The sequence below is a fragment of the Athene noctua genome, chromosome 1, assembly GCF_965140245.1.
Source record: "Athene noctua chromosome 1, bAthNoc1.hap1.1, whole genome shotgun sequence".
Classification (NCBI taxonomy): domain Eukaryota; kingdom Metazoa; phylum Chordata; class Aves; order Strigiformes; family Strigidae; genus Athene; species Athene noctua.
Genome location: NC_134037.1, coordinates 71,059,837 through 71,079,711, shown reverse-complemented (window position 1 = coordinate 71,079,711; position 19,875 = coordinate 71,059,837). Strand labels below are relative to the sequence as shown.

The 19,875-nt window shown below is 40.3% G+C and overlaps 1 protein-coding gene across 1 annotated transcript in view; it reads left to right on the top strand.

Annotated features, from left to right (window-relative positions):
* TIAM2 (TIAM Rac1 associated GEF 2) overlaps positions 1–19,875 on the top strand; it is a 98,277-nt gene that overhangs the window by 50,992 nt on the left and 27,410 nt on the right. The window contains exon 15 of the mRNA XM_074896519.1: positions 15,076–15,179. Coding sequence (XP_074752620.1) covers positions 15,076–15,179 — 104 coding nt within the window. The remainder of the gene's footprint in view (positions 1–15,075; positions 15,180–19,875) is intronic.

The window sequence follows — 19,875 nt, the reverse complement described above, 5'->3', positions numbered from 1 at the left end:
ATTTACTGCAACCTTGTGTGGGTTAATGGTATATCTATAGAGTGCTGAGGCAGGAGGTAGAAGTATTAGTAGGTGTGAAAACCCATTGCAGTATGCTGAGTTGCTGTCAGAGTTGGGCAATTATCTTTTTTCCCCAGCAAGTGGGTTTTTGCCAAAAAAGCTGTCATTTCTGGTTAGCTGACACTGTTGAAATCAGCCTTAATTTGTAAATAGATCTCTGTGATTAAAAGAGAATAAAAAAAAAAGAAGTGGAGGATGTCAGTTTGGATATGCTTTAACGAGTTTCCATGAAGAAACATTTTCATCTGGAAGGGACAGAGAACTAAATGGGAAAGAAATAATTTAAAAAAAGAAAATTAAAAAAATAAAGATGGACATACTCTTCCTTTGCTCCCCATTCTACCCCTCATCTTTGGGTAGGGCACTTACCTTCTGTGTGGGGTCTGGGTTTCTGTCTGGCCCATCTTTCTAGAGGTGTGGCCCCAGGAGCAGTAAAGAAGGCTTGGGTGCTGCTGACAAGGGGGAGGCTTGCTCCTCCTCCTCCTCCTCCTCCTCTTCCTCCTCCTCTTCCTTCCCTGCACTGCCTTAGCTCTACCTTTCAGCCCCATAACACTCATCCCACCCCTGTGCTGTCAGTAGCATTTGCTGGAGCCTTTGATGAAGCTAATTAAGGAGAAAAACTTTTTTTTCCCTTCCTCCTGCAAACACAGTGAGTTGAACCGGCGGGTGCAGAGGTCTGACAAGGGCCAGAGCCAGGTAAGCAGGAGGAGTGGCAAGCAGGCAGGTGCCAGGGGAGAGACCTGGTTGCAAGGAGAGGTACTGTCAGAGGCAGTAAGCTCTCTTCCAGCCGACTTTCCTGCAAAGCACCTCTCTAGGGGTTTTGGAGCATGGGTTTTGCCCTCAGCTTTCCCACCCCTTGCGCTGATCCCTGGTCAGCATAGTCTGGGACATGCCGGTTTGAGTTGCTCCTGATGAAGCTGTTTCACGTTGTATAAAGCATGGCTGGAGTCAGGCTTTGTGCTGTCTGACAAGTAGCCTGGATGTGTGTTGGAGAGGAGCAATTACGTTTCAACTCCTGATCTGCTAAACACTGAGATATTTTTGCAAAATGCAGCCACTTCAGGAGGACTATCAGTGTTTTGGAACCCTCACGTAGGAAGTGGCTCTTCTGTTTCCCAAGACGTGAGCCACCTCTGATTTTGATTTCAGTAAGCATGCACAGAAGCAAAACACATCAGTCAGCCACAAGTTTAATTTTTATATGACTAAATTACTTTTAAAAATGTGGTTGTAATAATAATTGGTTTGGATTCAGTTCAAAGGTACTTTCTGCTTCAAATACGCTTCACTAGGTGGTTTAGATGCCTCTGCAAAGCGTAATTGCAACTCTCAGCTTCTCCAGAAAACTTTGCTCCATTCAGCAAATGTCAGATACCACTGAGTTGAGGGAGGAAAAGGGACACTAGAGGTTGGCTCTGCAGCCAGCTGGCTCTATGCATGTCACTACACACGCCTCTCTAGATAGCACTCCCTATATATCCTTTTCCAAACCCAACCCAGCCTGAATATCAGAAGGACCTGTGTGTCCCTCTTAAAAAAATAGATAAAGTCAGGAAGATGTGAAACAAAGTGGTCTGTAGCCTCCAGCAGCTGGGGGCTGTGCCTGGAGCGCTAGCTCAGACCACTCTGCTTGTTGCTCTTTGCCCATAGTTTTTAAGCATTTTGTAAGCATCTTTTAATGTAATGTTCAAAGCATTTCGTAAACAAAAGCGAAACTAAAACTCAACTGAAAACATTTCTAAAGTAACTTCTACTTTTAGTTCTTCCCAAATCAGGTCTTGTTTGTTTGCCTTGTTGCTGTTTTGACATTTAAATTCTCTTCTTCATGCTGTAGGGCATGGCCTTCATTGCAATGCGTGTGTGAGAAGTCAAAGAAATTTATTTTTATCCTTTCACAGGAAACCCTTTTGAGCGCAGAAGAGGTGAATATTGCTTCTTAGCTTCTTGAGTCCCAAGGACACCCACAGTCCTGTTAGATGTAGGCCTTGGTCTGTGTTAGTTGTGCAGGTCTGCATGCATCACTCCATCTTGCCTGGTGGATCTAATACCAGATATCTGATGGTTTTACATGGTGTGAGGCAACACATTTAAAAGCAGTGCCTCTTTTTAACATGACTACTTATCTGCCTGAAGACTGATGATTCTGCTGGGTTTTCTTTTTTTTTTTTAACTCATTACCCAATTTACTTCAGCAGGAAGCCACATAGATGTGATAGAACAGGTAGTGGCTGTTCATCAAAGTGAGCTCAGAGGTGAGGTGTGTGTTTACAGTAGTCTTGGACAACCATGGTAGGTTAACTCCTGCTCCAGCCGTTTGTGTGCCATTAACATAAGTGTCTTTATACCACGCTCTTGCGAGTCACCAGAAGACTGGGTCTGGCTTGTGAAGAGGTCTTATCCTTATACCTGGGACTGTAGCAGTGTAGAGGTTAATTTGAGGAAAGCATTTGCCTCTTCAGAAGCTGGATCTGTATGAGCACTCGTTGCCTACTGCATGTTTTGCAATACAGAGTGTTTCCTAAGAGTGGTGGTTTAATGAGCTCTTGCTGGCACTTGACAAACTGTCCTGTTGGCTTCCTGCTAGATGTGTGTGCTGCAAATTAAAAAGATTGTTTGTGCTATAAAATGGGACAGCCTTAAATGCTCTCCGTTGTGCTTTTCTAGTATTTTGTTCTGCGTTGCTACATGCTGCTATGATTTAATTCCTGTGAAGTCAGTGGGCCAAATTGTTTTTTCTTGGTGTAAATTCCATTAAACCCTGTGGAACTGCACCTTCTGGCTCAGTGACAGTACACAGGCATAAATGGTGACATTGCCCATCCTACTGAATTCTGTAGAGTGACAATATGGACAGCAAGGAGATTTATTAATGATGATAAAGTTAGAGACATTCACATACAGACCAGTGCCTTAGGCATAATTTAAAACACATCAAACAGCAGATGTTCCGTGTTTCATGGAGGTAACGTAGGTTGAGTAATTATAAAAACTGTTGAGGCTAGCCACCAATTCTTGCTAAACTATTAAGTAACTTTTTTTTCCTCCCTTTTTCCTTTCTGTTTTCATTACTTTTGTGCCTGTAAATCTGAGATGGGGAAGAAAATATACCACTAAGGTGGTACACTTGGTACCTTGACAGGGCCAGCTCCATTTACTTTCCAAATCTCCTTGGTGCAAATGACCTGAGAATGGCCAAAGCTGTCCTATGTGAGCAATCCCGCTGTAGCAGCAGAAACCAGGAGAGGAGCCACTGACAGCACTCCTGCATGTCCAGCAGCCTCAACCTGGAAGACCTAATGGCAGCAGTGGGCTGCAGCCTTTGCTGACACTTGTAGAGAGGATGGTGGCCACCCAACATGGGCTCTGCTCTGTCTTCCTCCTCCATACCACAGCCACACATTTCCAGCTGTTGAACTGGAGTAGAAGGGTGATGCACTAGCTGCGACTAACACTGGCCTCCGGTGAGAATGCATCTAAGAAGGCATTTGTTATGCACTTAGGAAACAAACATATTTAGGTAACAGTTTGAGAAGCCAGTATGAATTGTTAAGCATAAAAGTGAAAAGCCTGAACAGTTGTGTGACTGGCAGATACTTGGACGGAGAAAGTTTAGGAAGTTAAATAACCCTATAAAACATACCGTTGACATGCAGGGGCTAATCAGGCATTGCTGCAGAAGTGCAGGCAGCTAGTTCCTATTATGTTGCTAATTTGTATCTCCTATTGATTACTGAATTAGCAAATGAATCAAATTACTTTGCTTCAGGATGAACAGTTAACCGACAAAGAAACTCCCAAGGGATCTAAAGGACTCTGCTACAGCTTCAAGATGGATGTTTCTGCAGATATTTAGAAAAAAAGAAAAGAGAGCATAAAGCAGCCTACAGAAAGTCACACTTGCAGAAGTAGGTGGCTGACTGGAGCTAAGCCGCTGTTCAGCATGTGGCCCAACATGTCTTAAGCAAGCTGTATGATAGAAGAATATTTGCATGAACATGCTGGCTTTTTCTAAACGTGAAAATGTGGAGTGTTTAAAGAAGAAGCATCACTTTCCTTCACTGAAGGATGACAACAAAGGAGAGAGACTTGTCGTGCTCGAGCATTTCAGACCCTGGCCAGAAGTATGAGATTCCTTTTGTCTAGGCAGTATCAGATCTGCAAAAAGCAGCAGCCTGGTTCCATCTGTACTTCAGGAAGCATTGTAGAGCAGCTTCTCATGTCTCATACTTTGTTCCCTGAAGCCAGAACATGGGGCCATGAAGGGAACCTATAGCTCTTGTCTTGTTTGATAACAGTCTTGTCAGTGACAGACATATAATAATTCTGTGTTTCAGAACCCTATATAGGAAGACTGATGTTATGACAGCAGTATGCTAATTTTACTTGCCAGATTTAACATCTTGAATGAATTCCTAAATGAAGTTTCTAGCTACACCAAAGAGTCATTTGTTACAGCATTGAAGCTGTTGAGAGGGTACCTTCCAACTAGTCCCAAAATGTTACAGAATGCCTAGGACAGCAACAAGTGATAAAAGCCAAAATACCTTGCAGAGATTAAATAATTTCTGAATTACTAAAATCTGGTACATTTTATTTGGTTTTTTTTTTTTCTCTAACATGTTTAGTTTTAGTTTTCTAGAAACTAAAGTTACTATTGTAACTTTACAGTAGTATTGGATTAGTAGACTCTAGTCATGTTAATTTAGCAATGAGAATTTGAGATAGTTGGTATCTGAGGTCAAAGGCTTTCAGAAGAACTTGAAAATTTCCTAGGCAAAAAGAGGAGGGGTTTTTGAATTGGTAATAAATTCAGTATTTCACTGTCTTTCTAGCTGTTGGTTAAAGCAGCATGAAAGCTGTAAACCACTGCACAGATAATAACTCCAGTTACTGCCTGCAAATTGTTTTGAATTTACTCCAGCATTGGAGTGTGAATGCTTAAGTAGTAATACTTGCCTGTGAGTACCAGCTGTGGGGAAACAACTGAACTGGCACTGTGCCATAGTTAAAAACTTACATAAATTCTGGTTAAAATTACTGAACTGAGCTAACATGAACACTCCCATAATTCTGGAAAACTTGACTGGAGATTAATAAGAATCTGAATTTAGGGTCCATGGTACTTCAGTTGTTTGCTCGGATTCATAGAGAACCCCAATGAAGATGAGAGGTGAATCAAATTGCTTTGTCTTTCAGCTTGAAGTGGTGGAAGGTATGATGTGTTTCAATAGGTATTTTTCATCTGTGGCTGCACCTGCCTTCTCAGATCTGTTTCTTTAATGCAGAAGCTACCTGGAGACAGCTTTTGGTCTAGAAATCAAATGTGGCTGTAAAAGCTCTTCATGAATAAGTTCAGTGTGTAGCAATCATTTTTTCTATGTCAAGGCTTGTACTGGTAGGACATAAGAGTGAAAAAAAAATATTTATTTATTTGTTTATTTATTTGCTGCTGTGACATACAGAGGAAATAGATCAGCATCCTGAGGTAAAGTAGGACCTTTCAGTGCACTTTTCCTAGGTGGAAATTAGCTCTCCACATTTCACTTGAGCTGGCCCATTCTTATTCTTGTGTTATGGGCTCTGAATTTTTTTCAGCTGACTTACCACCAAATTTATAATCACCCTTCTCTGGCCAAAGAGGATGTAGAGAAAAAAACCCTGCTCTTGTATGAAGGCCTTAAAGAACTGTATGCCTCCAAACACCTCCTGATGATTCCAGACCTGGGCCTTCATGATGGAAACCCTGGATCAATTCTACTGTCCTCTTGTATCACAGCTTTACTAAACCTATGTGGCTTTATCCCCACACCTCATCTTCTAGACCCTCCTCACTTTTAGTAGCAATTTCTCCAGTGCAAATGATTGTTGTGGGACAGTTAATGAATCTTGCATGGGAGTTTGTCTTCTCCTAGAACTCTTGTTTTTCTCCTTTCTGATCACAGTTAATGTTCTCTTCTCAACCTAGACAGAAATTTAAAGGACTGCAGATATTGCATGAGCTCTGTCTTGGATGCCAGCTGCTGGGTGCCCCTTCCATGTTGATCCCAGGGGATAACATGAGCTAAAGAACTGAAAAGCCTCATCCTCACATAAGCAAGACATATGAGTTATTCATAACTGAAGTAGTGAACCCAGAACCCTTCATACCTCTCTGGTGAAACTTGGATGCTTTCTTTAACAGAGATTATGAGAATGTCTCTTGAAAGCCATTCAATAAATTCCTTTGGATCAACTGTTACTTTTTGAAAGCTATTCTTAAAGTCTTTCAGAAAGGAAAAGAATACAGAAAGAAATGCTTACATACCTATTTTTTAACTTCAAAACTACTTACAAAAGAATAAGTATACTGTTGTTGAAAACCTGAAATATATTTAGTTGTGTTGAACCAAAAGAAATAAGCACATACATGTTACTTGCCAGGCTGAACCATTTAACTGAAGTTATGAGTACTAGTCTCCAAGGGAACATTTTTCAAGTTCACCACACAGATACTTCTCTTCTCCAGGCAATGCTGGAATGCCTCACCTACCACTCCCTGTTTTTCAGTAAGTCTGAAGGCATTAAGACCACCAAGGCTTTGTACCTTTATGAGAGTTGGCTCAGACTTTAGTATTATTTGCACCAGGGATTTTGGAAATATTTGTTATCTTCTCTTGGAAGCTTATTTTTCTCTTGATAGTTACATTGGCTAGAAGAATATGGGAACTGCAAGCTTATCATAATTAACTGATCAGTCTGGAGAATTCACACAACAATGAAAAATGCAGCTTTCCATACACCTGGCTTAACTTTATTACCCAAATGTAATATCTCATTTCCATCTAAACCATGCAGCCGTGTTATGGAAACTCTCTGTAATGAGGAGAGGGAGAATATCTTACATGCTGAAGATTGGCTGTGTTGTGTTTTATTGGCAGTTTCTAGAGCATTTGGGAATTAGTGAAAATATTGAATGCATTCTTTTCTAGTGGATAGACTGGACCTCCTATAATTCCTCATAATTACAGATCCTAATTTTTTTCAAGCTAAAATTCGTATTAATATTCTCAGAAATAAGTTGATGCCTGCTTTATTGCTGTTTTACAACATCTGTTTGAAATCACTGGACAATACCAGTGTTTCAAAATGCTGATCTGAGGTTGGGGTATGTGATTTTACAGACTAAACAAAGCCCATCATAATTGTTTGAAGCTCTCTGTGTGTGTGTTGCCATATCTGAACCATCAAACTACTGTGGATTAAAAACTGCAGCAGAGAGGATGAGAAGTGGGAGTGCCATTTCCCTCTCAAGCCAGAGAACTACAAACGAGAGAAAGATCAGTTTGTAGCGGAGTAAGCACTAGAGTTAATGATGAACATCTGAGCGAGAATCAGTAAGCGACTGGGGTACAGGACAGCTGTCAGGGCTTCTTCACCAATATGGACTTGTGATACAAGTGTTCTTTTAGTCATAAAGACTCTTTGCCAGGATCTTTACACACCAGCACTAATGAAAATTGAAGTATCTTTTTGTGCTTTACTGAACAAGCAGAGGCTTCTGGCAGCTGCATTTAGGCATCTATGTAATATTTGTGCTATGTTGGTGACAGAGGAACCTAGGATGGGAAGGAATTTCCATATTCAGTGAGTCCAGTCCTCTGCTAGTGAGGCCTTTCAGCAACCCTATTGATACATTTATCATATTCCATTTTAAAACAGGATAGACTGCTTGCATTCTTTGCTCGCAGGTAAGCCTGTTCCAGAAATTTCTACATATGATGGTTGAAAGCCAGTCTTCTCATTGCCAGCAGAGACATATTCCTGGCCAGTGTTATAACTGATCAGTATCTGCTGGTCTTGACTATTGCTTAAGTAGCTCTAGCTCAAAACTACATGTTGTTAACCCCTTCTCCATACTTTCACACTTTTCTTCCTTTCATGTTTCCAACTGATGAGCCACAGCTTATATAAGAAATTATTCTTACTGGACCCTGAAATTTAGTTCTGTGTGATTGCATTCTGGGACTGTGGCTACATTTTCAAGGTCATCCTGCATCTCCTTTCTGCAAATCTAGTCATGCTTTTAGTTAATGCTGTGTATTAACTTGCAATGATTAGAGTATTTAATCAGAGTACTTCCTATTGTACTTTCTTTGCTGAGACAAATAATGAAAATACCAGGTAAAATTGGTCCCCAAACCCACCTTGGACAAAATCTACCATTAGCCCCTCCCAGGCCTAGAAGTTTATTCGGACTGATCTATTGTTATCTTACCTGCTATCCAGTTCTGCCTTGTTTTAATTCCTATCCTTTTCGTTTTAGCTAATAATTTCCCTTGGGATATTATAAGGTTTCTTTTTTTCTTTTTTTAAACTAAGTTTTCAGAAGGTTGGACATATCCTATGTTCTTTGTCTTTAAAAACATCTTTTACTGAAGGCAGATGTCAGGTTAATTTGACACAGTCTGCTTATACATACTGTATGTATATAATTTTCATTTATCTCCACATATTAAGTTTATCTTTCCTTGAATTGATTGTGAAAGCCTTAGGTTACTACATAGGTCACAGATCTGTGGTTTTCTATATTACTTTCCCCCAACATTCTCATTCTTTCTTTAAACATAGCTATTGCTTGTTGTTCACCAGCTGCGTAGCATCATCCTCTTTTCCCCATCATCAGTTGAATCATTTATTAAAATCCTTTCTCTTGAGTTTCAATTTCATATGCCAGGTTTTAAATGTTGAGAGCTAAAGGATGTTTAATCCTCTGCTGAGTTGCCTGAGTACAACTCGGTTTGCACCCACCTCAGATGTGATCATTTTCTAGTCATTAATTGATGTCCTGCCTCATTCTTCCCTGTTGCAGACAGACAGATTTTCGTCTAGGTCAGTCGCGTCCTATGGGACTAGCTTTGCCATGAGCTCTAGAGTCTGAATCTATTGCTGTAGTGAATGTTTGGTGATACAGTAAGTGGATCAGATGGAGCTGGGGGTACCAGGGAAGACTCACAGCTACTAGCTGTTAATCAAGCGCCTTACCTTAGCTGAGACAGACCCAGGTTCACTTTCCTCGCCTGAATCTGGCAGAGCAGGTGATTTCATCTTTCTCTCCTACATCATGGATGAATATCCTGGTGTCACGCTACTTCTTTTTGCTCTGTGGTATCTCTTTCTCAGCATTTTGACAAAAATAAAATAGCATAGTGTAAAAGGACATGGTTTCATTCTGATACAAAGCAAACTGTTTTTGCAATCTCAGATATGTTGCAAAATGGAAACCAAATTTTCCATTTTTTTGGAAGTCGCTATATTTTTACCGAGGTCAAGACTGTCTGTGCCCGTCAAGAGTATTTCTTTACTTGCTGAGGATAGTTATCAAGTGATGCACAGAACTGCTGCTCCTGCTAGATCTGAAAATTATCCCCTGCAGTGGTCTTAGTTAGTCTTGGAGTGAGAGACTTGAGTACATTTAATTTTGCTGTGTTGCCTTCTTGTGTAGAGCTTGAAGGAATTTTTTGTTCAATTTATTGGTGTCAGTAGAGTGGCAGGTGGAAACACACCCTCTTGCTGTAGTTTGAGAAAGGGGGTGGTTACACCACCTACATAGTGCTCGACATTTGATAACACTTGACATGCTTGTGATGATTATTTGGCATTTTTTGAAATTGGTGAGAAAAATCTAAACCAGAACAAGTTCTGAAGTGTTAGGAAAAAAAGAATTATAAAAGGAAGGAGCCTCAGTCCTTACTTTTTCCTCATACTTTTGCCTTGCAGTGAGCAGCTAAAGTGGTAAGAGCAATGCTGACTAGTAAGTAATTAAGGCTTCTTCGTTAATTAAACAGAAAAAAAGAGATAAGTGACATTTGCATTTGTTGATGGCTTCTTTATGGTAAATGTATTGCCGGATGGTCGATGTTGATGTTTTCCAGTTGATTTCCTTTGGTTTCTTGGCTGGGATTGTAGCACAGATTATTATTGTCTCACACATCTGCTAGAGGATGTGTTTCCATTGTACCTCACCACTCACAATAACATGTGAATAACTTCCATATTGACCACTTGTATGTGTATCACCACACATGGTGGCGACGTGGGAAGATACATTCCTGTAGGCGTACAGAGCTCTTGAATATGCTGTATGTGTTTGTTTTTCTCACCAACTGTCCCATCTGTGTGCTCTGTGCCTACTTCTAATTGAATGATGAGTAGCAAGGAACATGACTTCGGAAGTATGCTTTCTTTCAGGTTTTAGTGGTTACATTATAATTTATCTTGAATGATTGTGAGTCATGTATCTGCCTGCCACCGAGGCACAGCGTTGCACGAGTAATGGCATTCTTTTTCGTTAATGTTGTTGATAGCTGAAGGTGCTGAGCAGGCTCTTAGTACTTAGCTGTTTATTGCTAGAAACCAAGCTAACAGTTTGGTGTGCATTTCATATGATGTAGTTAAGCTTTTCACATAATGGCATTTTCGTCCTGTGCTTTTCTCAGAATTTTATCGTTTATCTGAGGTTGCTACTTTTCTTCTCTGCAACAAGCTGACTATATTGGGTTTGTGTGGCAAGGTTTTGGTAGGGGTGGGGCTACAGGGATGGCTTCTGTGAGAACCTGCCAGAAGCTTCCTCTGTGTCTGACAGAGCCAATGCCAGCTGGCTCCAAGACGGACTCGCTGCTAGCCAAGGCCGAGCCCATCAGTGATGGTGGTAGCACCTCTGTGATAACATATTTAAGAAGGGGGAAGAATCATGTGTGATTGCAGCAGAAGAGAGGAGTGAGAATATGTGAGGGAAACAACCCTGCAGACACCAAGGTCAGTGAAGACGGAGGGGGAGGAGGTGCTTCTGGAACAAGAGCAGAGATTCCCTTGCAGCCCATGGTGAAGACCATGGTGAGGCAGGCTGTGCCCCTACCTACAGCCCGTGGAGGTTAGTGGTGGAGCAGATGTCCACCTGCAGCCCATGGAGGACCCACGCTGGTGTGGGTGAGTGTACCGGAAGGAGGCTCTGACCCTGTGGGAAGCCCACCCTGGAGCAGGCTCTTGGCAGGACCTGTGGAGAGATGAGCCCAAGCAGGAGCAGGTTTGCTGGCAGGACTTGTGACCACGTGGGGGACCCATGCTGGAGCAGTCTGCTCCTGAAGGACTGTACCCTGTGGAAGGGACCCACGATGGAGAAGTTCGTGGAGGACTGTCTCCCATGGGAGGGACCCCACACTGGAGCAGGGGAAGAGTGTGAGGAGTCCTCCCCCTGAGAAGGAAGGAGTGGCAGAAACCACACGTGATGAACTGACTGCAACTCCCATTCCCCATCTGCCTGTGCCAGTAGAGGGGAGGAGGTAGAGAAATTGGGAGTAAAGTTAAGCCCAGGAAGAAGGGAGGGGTGGGAGGAAGGTGTTTTAAAGATTTATTTTATTTATCTTTACCCTACTCTAATTTGATTGGTAATAAATTAAACTAATCTCCCCAAGTCAAATATGATTTGCCTGTGATGGTAATTGCTGAGTGATCTCTTCCTGTCCTTACTTCGACCCATGAGCCTTTTGATACCTTTTCTGTCCCTTGTCTAGATGAGGAGGGGAGTGATAGAGCTGCTTTGGTGGGCACCTGGCATCCAGCTAAAGTCAACCCACCACACTGACTTTGTATTTTAGTGTCTGGAGACACTTCTGTTTGCTAGATCAGAAGAATCTACCTACCTAAGAGGTTCCTGTCCTTCCCAGATGGAAGTGATACACATTTCAACTCACTATGCATGAGTGTGTGTGTGTGTGTCTGTGTGTGTCTGTGTGTGTAAACAGGACAGAGAGATACGCTGCAGTAGAGATAAATTATGTTAAAAGATTTAAACCAAGTTTTCTTTAACCCAATGTGATCAGTCCCTTTTTTTCTTCCAGATAGGTTTATTACAAGTATGTCAGTAGAATAAATTAAATGTACTACTGTAATGGAGCTGTAAAGGCAGAATTAAGTCATGGTATACTCACCATTACTATGCTGGAAAGCCTCTCAAGTGGTGTTTCTGGCAAAGTAGTCCATGTTTTCTTTAACAAGTCAGTAATGTAATTGTAGTAAGGTAAGTGACATTAAAGATAGTTATTAATTAAAAAATAAATTGCCAGGAAGTGATGATTTGACCTCACATTTGGGTTATTTTTAGGAATGTGTATCTCCTTGCATACTTTTCTGTGCTCATTCCCAGCAAAGGTCCAGAACATTATGTACTCGAATGATTTTGTACTCACACATCTGTAACATTTCTCTTAGTTCTATGCATACTCCCTACAGTTTTACTGATAGTTTTGCCTGAAAGGATAGTGGTTACCTAGCCCGTAAGATAACAGTTTTGCGTTACTACTTTTGAACATCTTTGTTAATATGAATCTCATTGTAGAGCTAAATCCAAATTTGAATGTTTAAAGAAAATAAATTTTGTATGGTTTGTCTTGTTACTCCCCTTTCATTCATTACTAGAAGCAGAGAGAATTTCAGTATTAAACTTGCTGCTGTGTTTATGTCCTTAGACTTTGCGTTTGAAATTACCCATTCTCTAAGGTAATAATTATTTTCTTTGCCCCTTGATTTGTTGTTGTTTTGGGTTTTTTTAGCTATGCAGCTGATGTGAATGCCTGTATGCTCTTTGGGAATAGCTTGATGATTTATAGGAGCAGATCCAAAGGAAGTAGTACTTCCACAGTAAAAGAAAGAAGGGGAGACAGGATATGGACGCTCAACTGTTTAACAAGCCATACATGCTTCTTTCCTTCCCTCCCCCTGTTAGTTTGGCATACAGCATGCAGTAGGATGTCATTTTTCACCTTGGGTCTTTTCCATGTAACTTTTTTTAGTTATTAATATTTAAACTAACATTTACAGTTTCTTACCCTAGCTACCATCAGCAACACATTCTGGCAATAGAAAATGCAGTAAAAATGGGCAGGACTATGTAGACCTGCCTCTGACAATCCTATAGACTACAAAGGGAAAACAAAGATGAGGGTGAAGGGAGGAAATGATAGATCACCTGGACAAAATGATATAATAATCCGTTCGCCTACTTTGGATGTTGTTATCCTGATTTCTGTTCATGTTGTCTACTGATTGTTTTACCTTACTTTCCTCTTCCTATATTTATGCTTTCTCTTCACTGCTTGCGTAGGTTAGTTTTACTTCCTGTTTTGTAAAGGACAAATATGTTTAAGGTCACTTTGTAGAATCCGGGGAAGGACATAGGGTTTTTTTCTTTCTCATCAGATAGCTGCTACCTGAGATCAATAGATCTTATATGCCACTGCAACATCTATCTCTGGTGCATGTTGTTTGGAGATACGAGAGAGAAGTGCATTAAAACTAAGAAGGAAAGTAAAAAGAGCACAAGTGGGAAACAATGGGAAATAATATCCTTGGCATTGCTTAACTCCTGAGAAAACGTTATTTCAAAGTCAGTTCAAGTTTTAGGGTTTGGCTTACCTTTTGTTTACCCAGGAGTTGACAGTGGTGGAAGTCAATCAGCATTCATGTGCACCCATATACAGAAGAGAGACTCAAAATTGCAAGGATAGGGAAGTGACAAACTAGTTGAGTCTTTAGCATCTGGATGGAAAGTGTCAGCATCGATGCTAAGCTTGGCATAGACACCTTAATATCATATGGAAAAATAAAGTATTAAGATGACATCATGCTGAGTTATTTGCATCTTTCTCTCTGTCTTTCCTGTGGAGTCTGTCTGCCATGTTTTGTCTTCCCAGGAAGGCTCCTCATGGGCTATAAGGTGCTCTTCTGGGCATGAAGTTCCCATTTCTCTCCCTGCTACAGTCCATGTCTGTCAGTTCTTGAGGAGAGGAGCTGGTCCTGCTCTGCAAGGACAGGACAACAGCAACACCTGGCTGGAGAGATACTGTTGTCCTTCACAATTTAATTGTTCCTAGCTCTCATGATTGAACTGCGAGATGAGTGATATTTGTTTTAATTACTACCTCAGTTGGAGTCGGTGATTAAATGAGAGTCTCAGTTTTCACTTAAAAATAAATCTTCAGCATTTGTAGGTGTTGAGAGAGAGTTTGAAAATGTGGTTAATGTGGTGTGAATTATACCCTAGAGACTTAAAGGCTAGGAAGCAAAGCAGCAAATTAAGAAAAAACCTCTTTATTTTATTACTGTTTATCATCTGAGGTTGCTAAAATCCTCTTTTTTTTTTTTTTTTTTTTGTGGCTGCTTTATGATTTTCTGCTACTTGGATTCATAATACTATAGAACAAAAATCACTTTTTCACTTCTAAGAATTTTAATTAGAACTTCCACATAAACATCTCTGTAGATTTTAAGCAGCCAATTCAGAAAATGTAAAGAGAAAAACCCATCATTTTTATATGAATGTTCAGCATTGTTGGCTAGATCTTGAATTTACAAACATACATGTCACTGAAAGCTACAGTCTGTCAATAAGTGGAGCAGGGCAGTACCTCCTCTGTTTTTTGCATTGTGCCAGCTACTATGTACATGGACTCCAAACTTAGTAAAATTGGTAAACTATTATTAACAAGAAGGGACTTTGTCCATATTATGAACTGTGGTGTTTGTTCCAAGGCAAAATTATCTTTTCTTCTTAAATCTGTAAGGAATTCAGGACCAAGTCGTGTCGAACAATAGTGTGCTCATCCAAGGAGAACTACTGAGTGCATTTAATTATCCTGACTGATTGTCTCAGCACAGAGTGTGCTGATTATAGATAATGCTACCTTCAAAAGCACACTGTTAGCAAGAGTGTTGGGTTTATTTTGGTAGATCAAATATGTGTTGCTTCAGATGGTCTTAGATGTCCAGCTGCTGTTTTGAAAGCATAATTTCCAGGCTTTCCATAGTTGTTCCTTACTTTGACCTCTTTGTGTATTTTCTAGAGGCTGGGGAAGATGGCAGATTTTTATTCCTTCTCTTCCCCTACTAGACACTGAAAGTATTTGCAGATAAAAGCAAATAGATTTCCTGTTCCTGTCCTATAATCCTTTAATTTATTTATTTGTTTTCTTTTGAATGTAGATTTTAGTAATGTGCCTGATGTCACATCCAGCTTGAAAAGGAGCAGTACTGATGGCACTCTGGACCAAGTGCCACACAGGGAGAAGCCTGATCCACCTTTCAGGGTAAGAACATTGACATAACAATTTTATGAACGAAAAGACAGTGTCATAGTGTTAACACTCTGCATTTTGTGGGAAAGGATTTAATTTATAGGACTACTTTGGAAAATTATTTATGCATATTAGCTGTACTTAGTGTTTTATTATCTCGAGGCCATGCTGACAGGTCAGCATTTAAGGCACAGCTGCTGCATCTCCAAAAGCAGTGTGATGGGGGCAAATGGCAAACAGGTGGAAACTTGTAAAATTAATCTTTCTGTGTTGCTTGAACCCAGTTCTGCAGAGAACAGTAAAGCTGCTATAATGTTCTAACTGGTTCAGTTTGGTTCATGTTTGGTTTTTGCTGATACTTCTAGAGCTTGTTGTTAAGATTGCAGTGACCATAGCAACATTTGCTTAACATCACTAGTTTTAGACTGGACTGCAGACTTTGAGAAGTGCAGTGTGTCAGAGCCAGTGATTCCTACTCTAATTTGGACAACTTTTATATGTCTGCAGTTACTGTTTGTCTTCAGCTAAAGTAATGGATGCTCAGATCTTCTCTCAGTTGAGACTTTGGAAGCTGAGTCAGGGACCCCCAGAATTAGTGTCCACCTTCGATTGCATTGGTCTTTGAAGACCTTCTTTTGGTCCATTTGCTCTGAGTCAGTCAAATTGCAACCTATGTCCAACTCAAGTGTATTGTTTTGAATCCCTCACTGCTAACATGGGTAGTGTTTTCATGTTGGTGGCCGTGATTTTACTAGACATTGCCATTCTGACAACAGAAATGTTTTTGTTACTTCTGTTGATGAGTTGGTTGTAACTCCCAGCAAATTTGTGCTAACACTTGCATTACACTCCTGTATAAAAAAAATAATAGAATCACAGAATGGTTTCAGTTGGAAGGGACGTTAAAGATCATCTACTTCCCTCCCTTCCATTCCCTCCAGTGTGTCGACTGCACCACACAGCTTGGTGTCATCGTGAAACCTGCTGAGGGTGCACTCAGTCCCACTGTCCATGTCGTTGATGTTAAACAGCGACAGTCCCAAAACTGATCCCTGAGGAACACCACTCATCTCTGCTCTCCACTTGGACATCGAGCTGTTGACTGCAACTCTTTGAGTGCAACCATCCAGCCAATTCCTTATCCACTGAGTGGTCCATCCGTCAAATCCATGTCTTTCCAGTTTAGAGACAAGGATGTTGTGAAAGACAGTGTCAAAACAGTGAAGCTAGAGTTTTTGTGGTTCTGGAATATATTACTGTCTTGTATTAGGTTGTATGAAAAACTGTTAGAGGTAAGGCAGAACGTAAGAACTCAGAAGAACAGAACAGGGAAGATATATTGTGTCTCTAGCCATACCTGCCGAGAGGAGCTGATCCCCTCTTACTTTTGGAATTACTTTGTAATCTACTTCAGGCTAATATAGGTGACTTTATGCAGTTTCCCTAGAGAGTAAGGAGAAGCCCAGTGATTGTTGGCCCATCTCTTGCTGCACAGGGGATTCCCACAGAGATAATCCCTATCCTGTGTAACACATTGCTTATGCTCCCCAAAAAGTCTTTGCAACCAGACAAGAATAAACTGGATTTTTCTCCCTCTAGGGCACATTGTTACTTTAGAAGGAATTGTATGGTTTTCTCTACTGTCCTTTTTTAGGGCTTCTGCAGTGTTTTAGGAGCAGGCATCTTTGAGGGAGCACAGCAGACGTGACCCCAGGGCTTAGGATGCCTTGGTGGCTGGCTGTACCAGCAGGCTGGTGCTTGGTTGGGTTCCCTCAGGTGCCTCAGGGTGCCTTGCTTGCCCAGGGTACACGCTGCCCACCGTGCACTGTCCCCATCCTGCTGGAGGGGAGGAAATTCTGGTGCATCAGTTTTTGCAGAAAAACAAAGCCAAATACACCAGATGACAGAAAATTATGGAGGATTCAGGTTTTAAATACACAGAGAACAGTTCATGTACACTACTTGTTGTTCTAAATGCTCGAAATTTGCTCTAATGCTCTAAATTATGTGCTGCAATTAAAGCTCAAAATAGAGGGGAAAACAGACGGGTCTGCTCCCTGCCTTCTCTCCAGCTTCAAATCTGTCACGTCTAGCAGTATTAATGGCTTGTGCACAACTTGATGGAGTAACTGCCCATGCCATATTGCAGTTCATTTCTTGGGTTGGCATGCAGGTCTTCTAGTGTAATTTTAAAAATTATCTGAAGCTGTCCTAGTTTTGTAGGTATAAGAGGGGAAATGGCTTGGCAATCAGAGGCAGTCTGACTTGAACTGCAGCTGTAAACGAGTCTGTGACAGCTCTACAGTTTCTGCAAATGGCTTGTAATTGATTGCTGTCTTTCTGTTAGAAGGTGCCTATTACTGTCACAGCTTTTTTGACTGACCCTTTTGATTTCTCCAGTAGATGTAGAATTAAAAAAAAAAATCAAACCTCACAGTAAATTTAGGTGGTATATATTGTATGTGCTTTTGTGACAGGGCATAAAAGGAATTAAAATAATTTCTGTTTGTATAGCTGTGATTTGGGACTGCTCATCAGATAAACAATAGCTATTGCTAATAAAAGCTAGTTTGAGGAAATTGTGCAGCCTCAGAAAGCGTAGCATCTGGATTTGGGTTTGTTTTTTTCTTTTCCCCTTTGCCTTCTGCTTCCTGCATGTGCTAACTTGACCCACGCCTGTGGGAGAGCAGTAGCGCAGACACCTCAGCAGTAGGCGATGTCACAGAAGTATGGGGGAGAGGAGATCTGTCAGCATAGCTCTGTGGAGAAGACGTTGGTGGCGTTAAGAGGTTCTGAGCAGAGCCTGGAACAACAGCCAGTTTGGGATTATTTCAGGGGAAAGCAAGCTAGGGATGCTCACTTCCCAGTTGACAGCAACTCTAGATGTAATTACTTGGCTCTGAGGGAGCAGACTCCTTTGAAGTTTGGTTGATTTTTGTCCCATAACATGTAAGTAAATAAAAAACGGAGTTAAAGCTTTGGATTTAATGGTTGCATGTCTGATTTCTAGATTTTGTGTTTCTCATTTGGAGCATTTTGGGGTTTTTTTTCACTATTATTTTCTTTGTCTCATACCAAGCTAAGGTAAGCATCATCTTAACTGAGAGTACCTTGAGGCATTTCTGAAATACCTTGTAATCTCAGAGGAATAAGTCTTTTGTTGCATGTGTACTACATTCAAACATGTGTTCATTCAGTCAGTCATTCATTCATTTTTTTGTAGTCTGAGAAATGAATGAATTTAGAATTGTGTGTTTGTCTTTCATCTGAGAGCTAACAAATGAATTAGAAGGGCAATAAAGGATTGTTTAATTCCAGAAATGGAATCCATTCCTTAAGTTATAAAATATTATTAAAATCACGTGGACATCAAGAACCATCCATTCCGGATGCTTATTAGTTTTGTCATCTCTGTATTCTCTGGGTTGCCCCTTTTATACCTTTAACTTTATTTTCTATTTTATTTAACAAGGATAGATGTTATACTTCTAACATATTCTACTGCAGTACGTTTTCAAACTATGTTAAAATACTGTTTATGTGACAGTGGCATGTTGTCCTTGCAATTGTTTGTTCTGGAGTATGTAGGCGTACTGTTGACAGAAGAATAGAGGTCCTCAGAAAATCTGGGAATTGAGTATGCTTGTCAGTGCAATTAGGTTTAGTTGTGTTTAATAATTTTGGGAACTAATTGTCTGTGCTCCTGATTCTCAGTTAAATCCTGGTATGTTGACAGTTACCAAGAATGGAGCTCTCCGTACATCAAAGTAGCACAAAGCTGAATAAATAAAAAATGCAACTTTAGGTACTTGTGATTTCTAATTGCAAACTGTATTGGTTAGAAATGTTTTCTCTAGCCCATGGTTTCTTTTAAGATGAAGTTTAGTAACTTACTTATCTTTACTTTGAATTTTCAGTATATTAAAAATATCCTTTTATGAAAGACAAACATAGCTAAAAGGTGCAATTTTACCATATAAGTAGCTACTATTCTAGGGTCTCTCGTAAGACTGCTGTGATCTGACTTTAAGTTGCTCTGAATCTTTTGAGTATCATCAGAGAGAAGTATTTCTGAAATCATGATAAATTTTAAACAGACGGAAAGAAGGAACTTCATATAAATGCATGTGTGAGATATTTTACAGATCATAAGAAAAAACCTTAGAGTAAACGCTGTGCAAATATTTCACATAACTTCATTATATTCTCAGCTGTATCTTAAAGTTATTTAAGAAACTTAAGAAACAGTAAAAATAGCTAGTGTGGTGCTTTGTGATCATGGTAAAAATAGTCAATGAGTGCAGAATGGTTTTATGCTGGCATCTTCAAAAATTAACATTGCAGATGCAGAAACGGAAGCTACTGTGATGAGAAACTTTGAATGTTAACAAGAATTTGCTTTCTAAAGAATGGCAAACTGGTTTGATTTTGTAATGCATTTGAAGTGGTGCTATATTTCTTTCAAAGAATGAAGTAAAATTGATTCTGGGAATAAGTTGGGTAGAGAGACTTACAGAAATTGCCTTTGCTTTGCTGCTGACTCTTAAAATAGTCAGTCTATTCCCAGAACGGCTTACTGATCATACATCAGTATGTGTATATGAGGGCAAGTATATCCCCATCACCTCTTAATAAAAAATAAAAAAATACTCCCCCTTCAGAGGGAGAAAACTAGCTTTTTTTCTTGAGAATACCATTCTTAATGCAA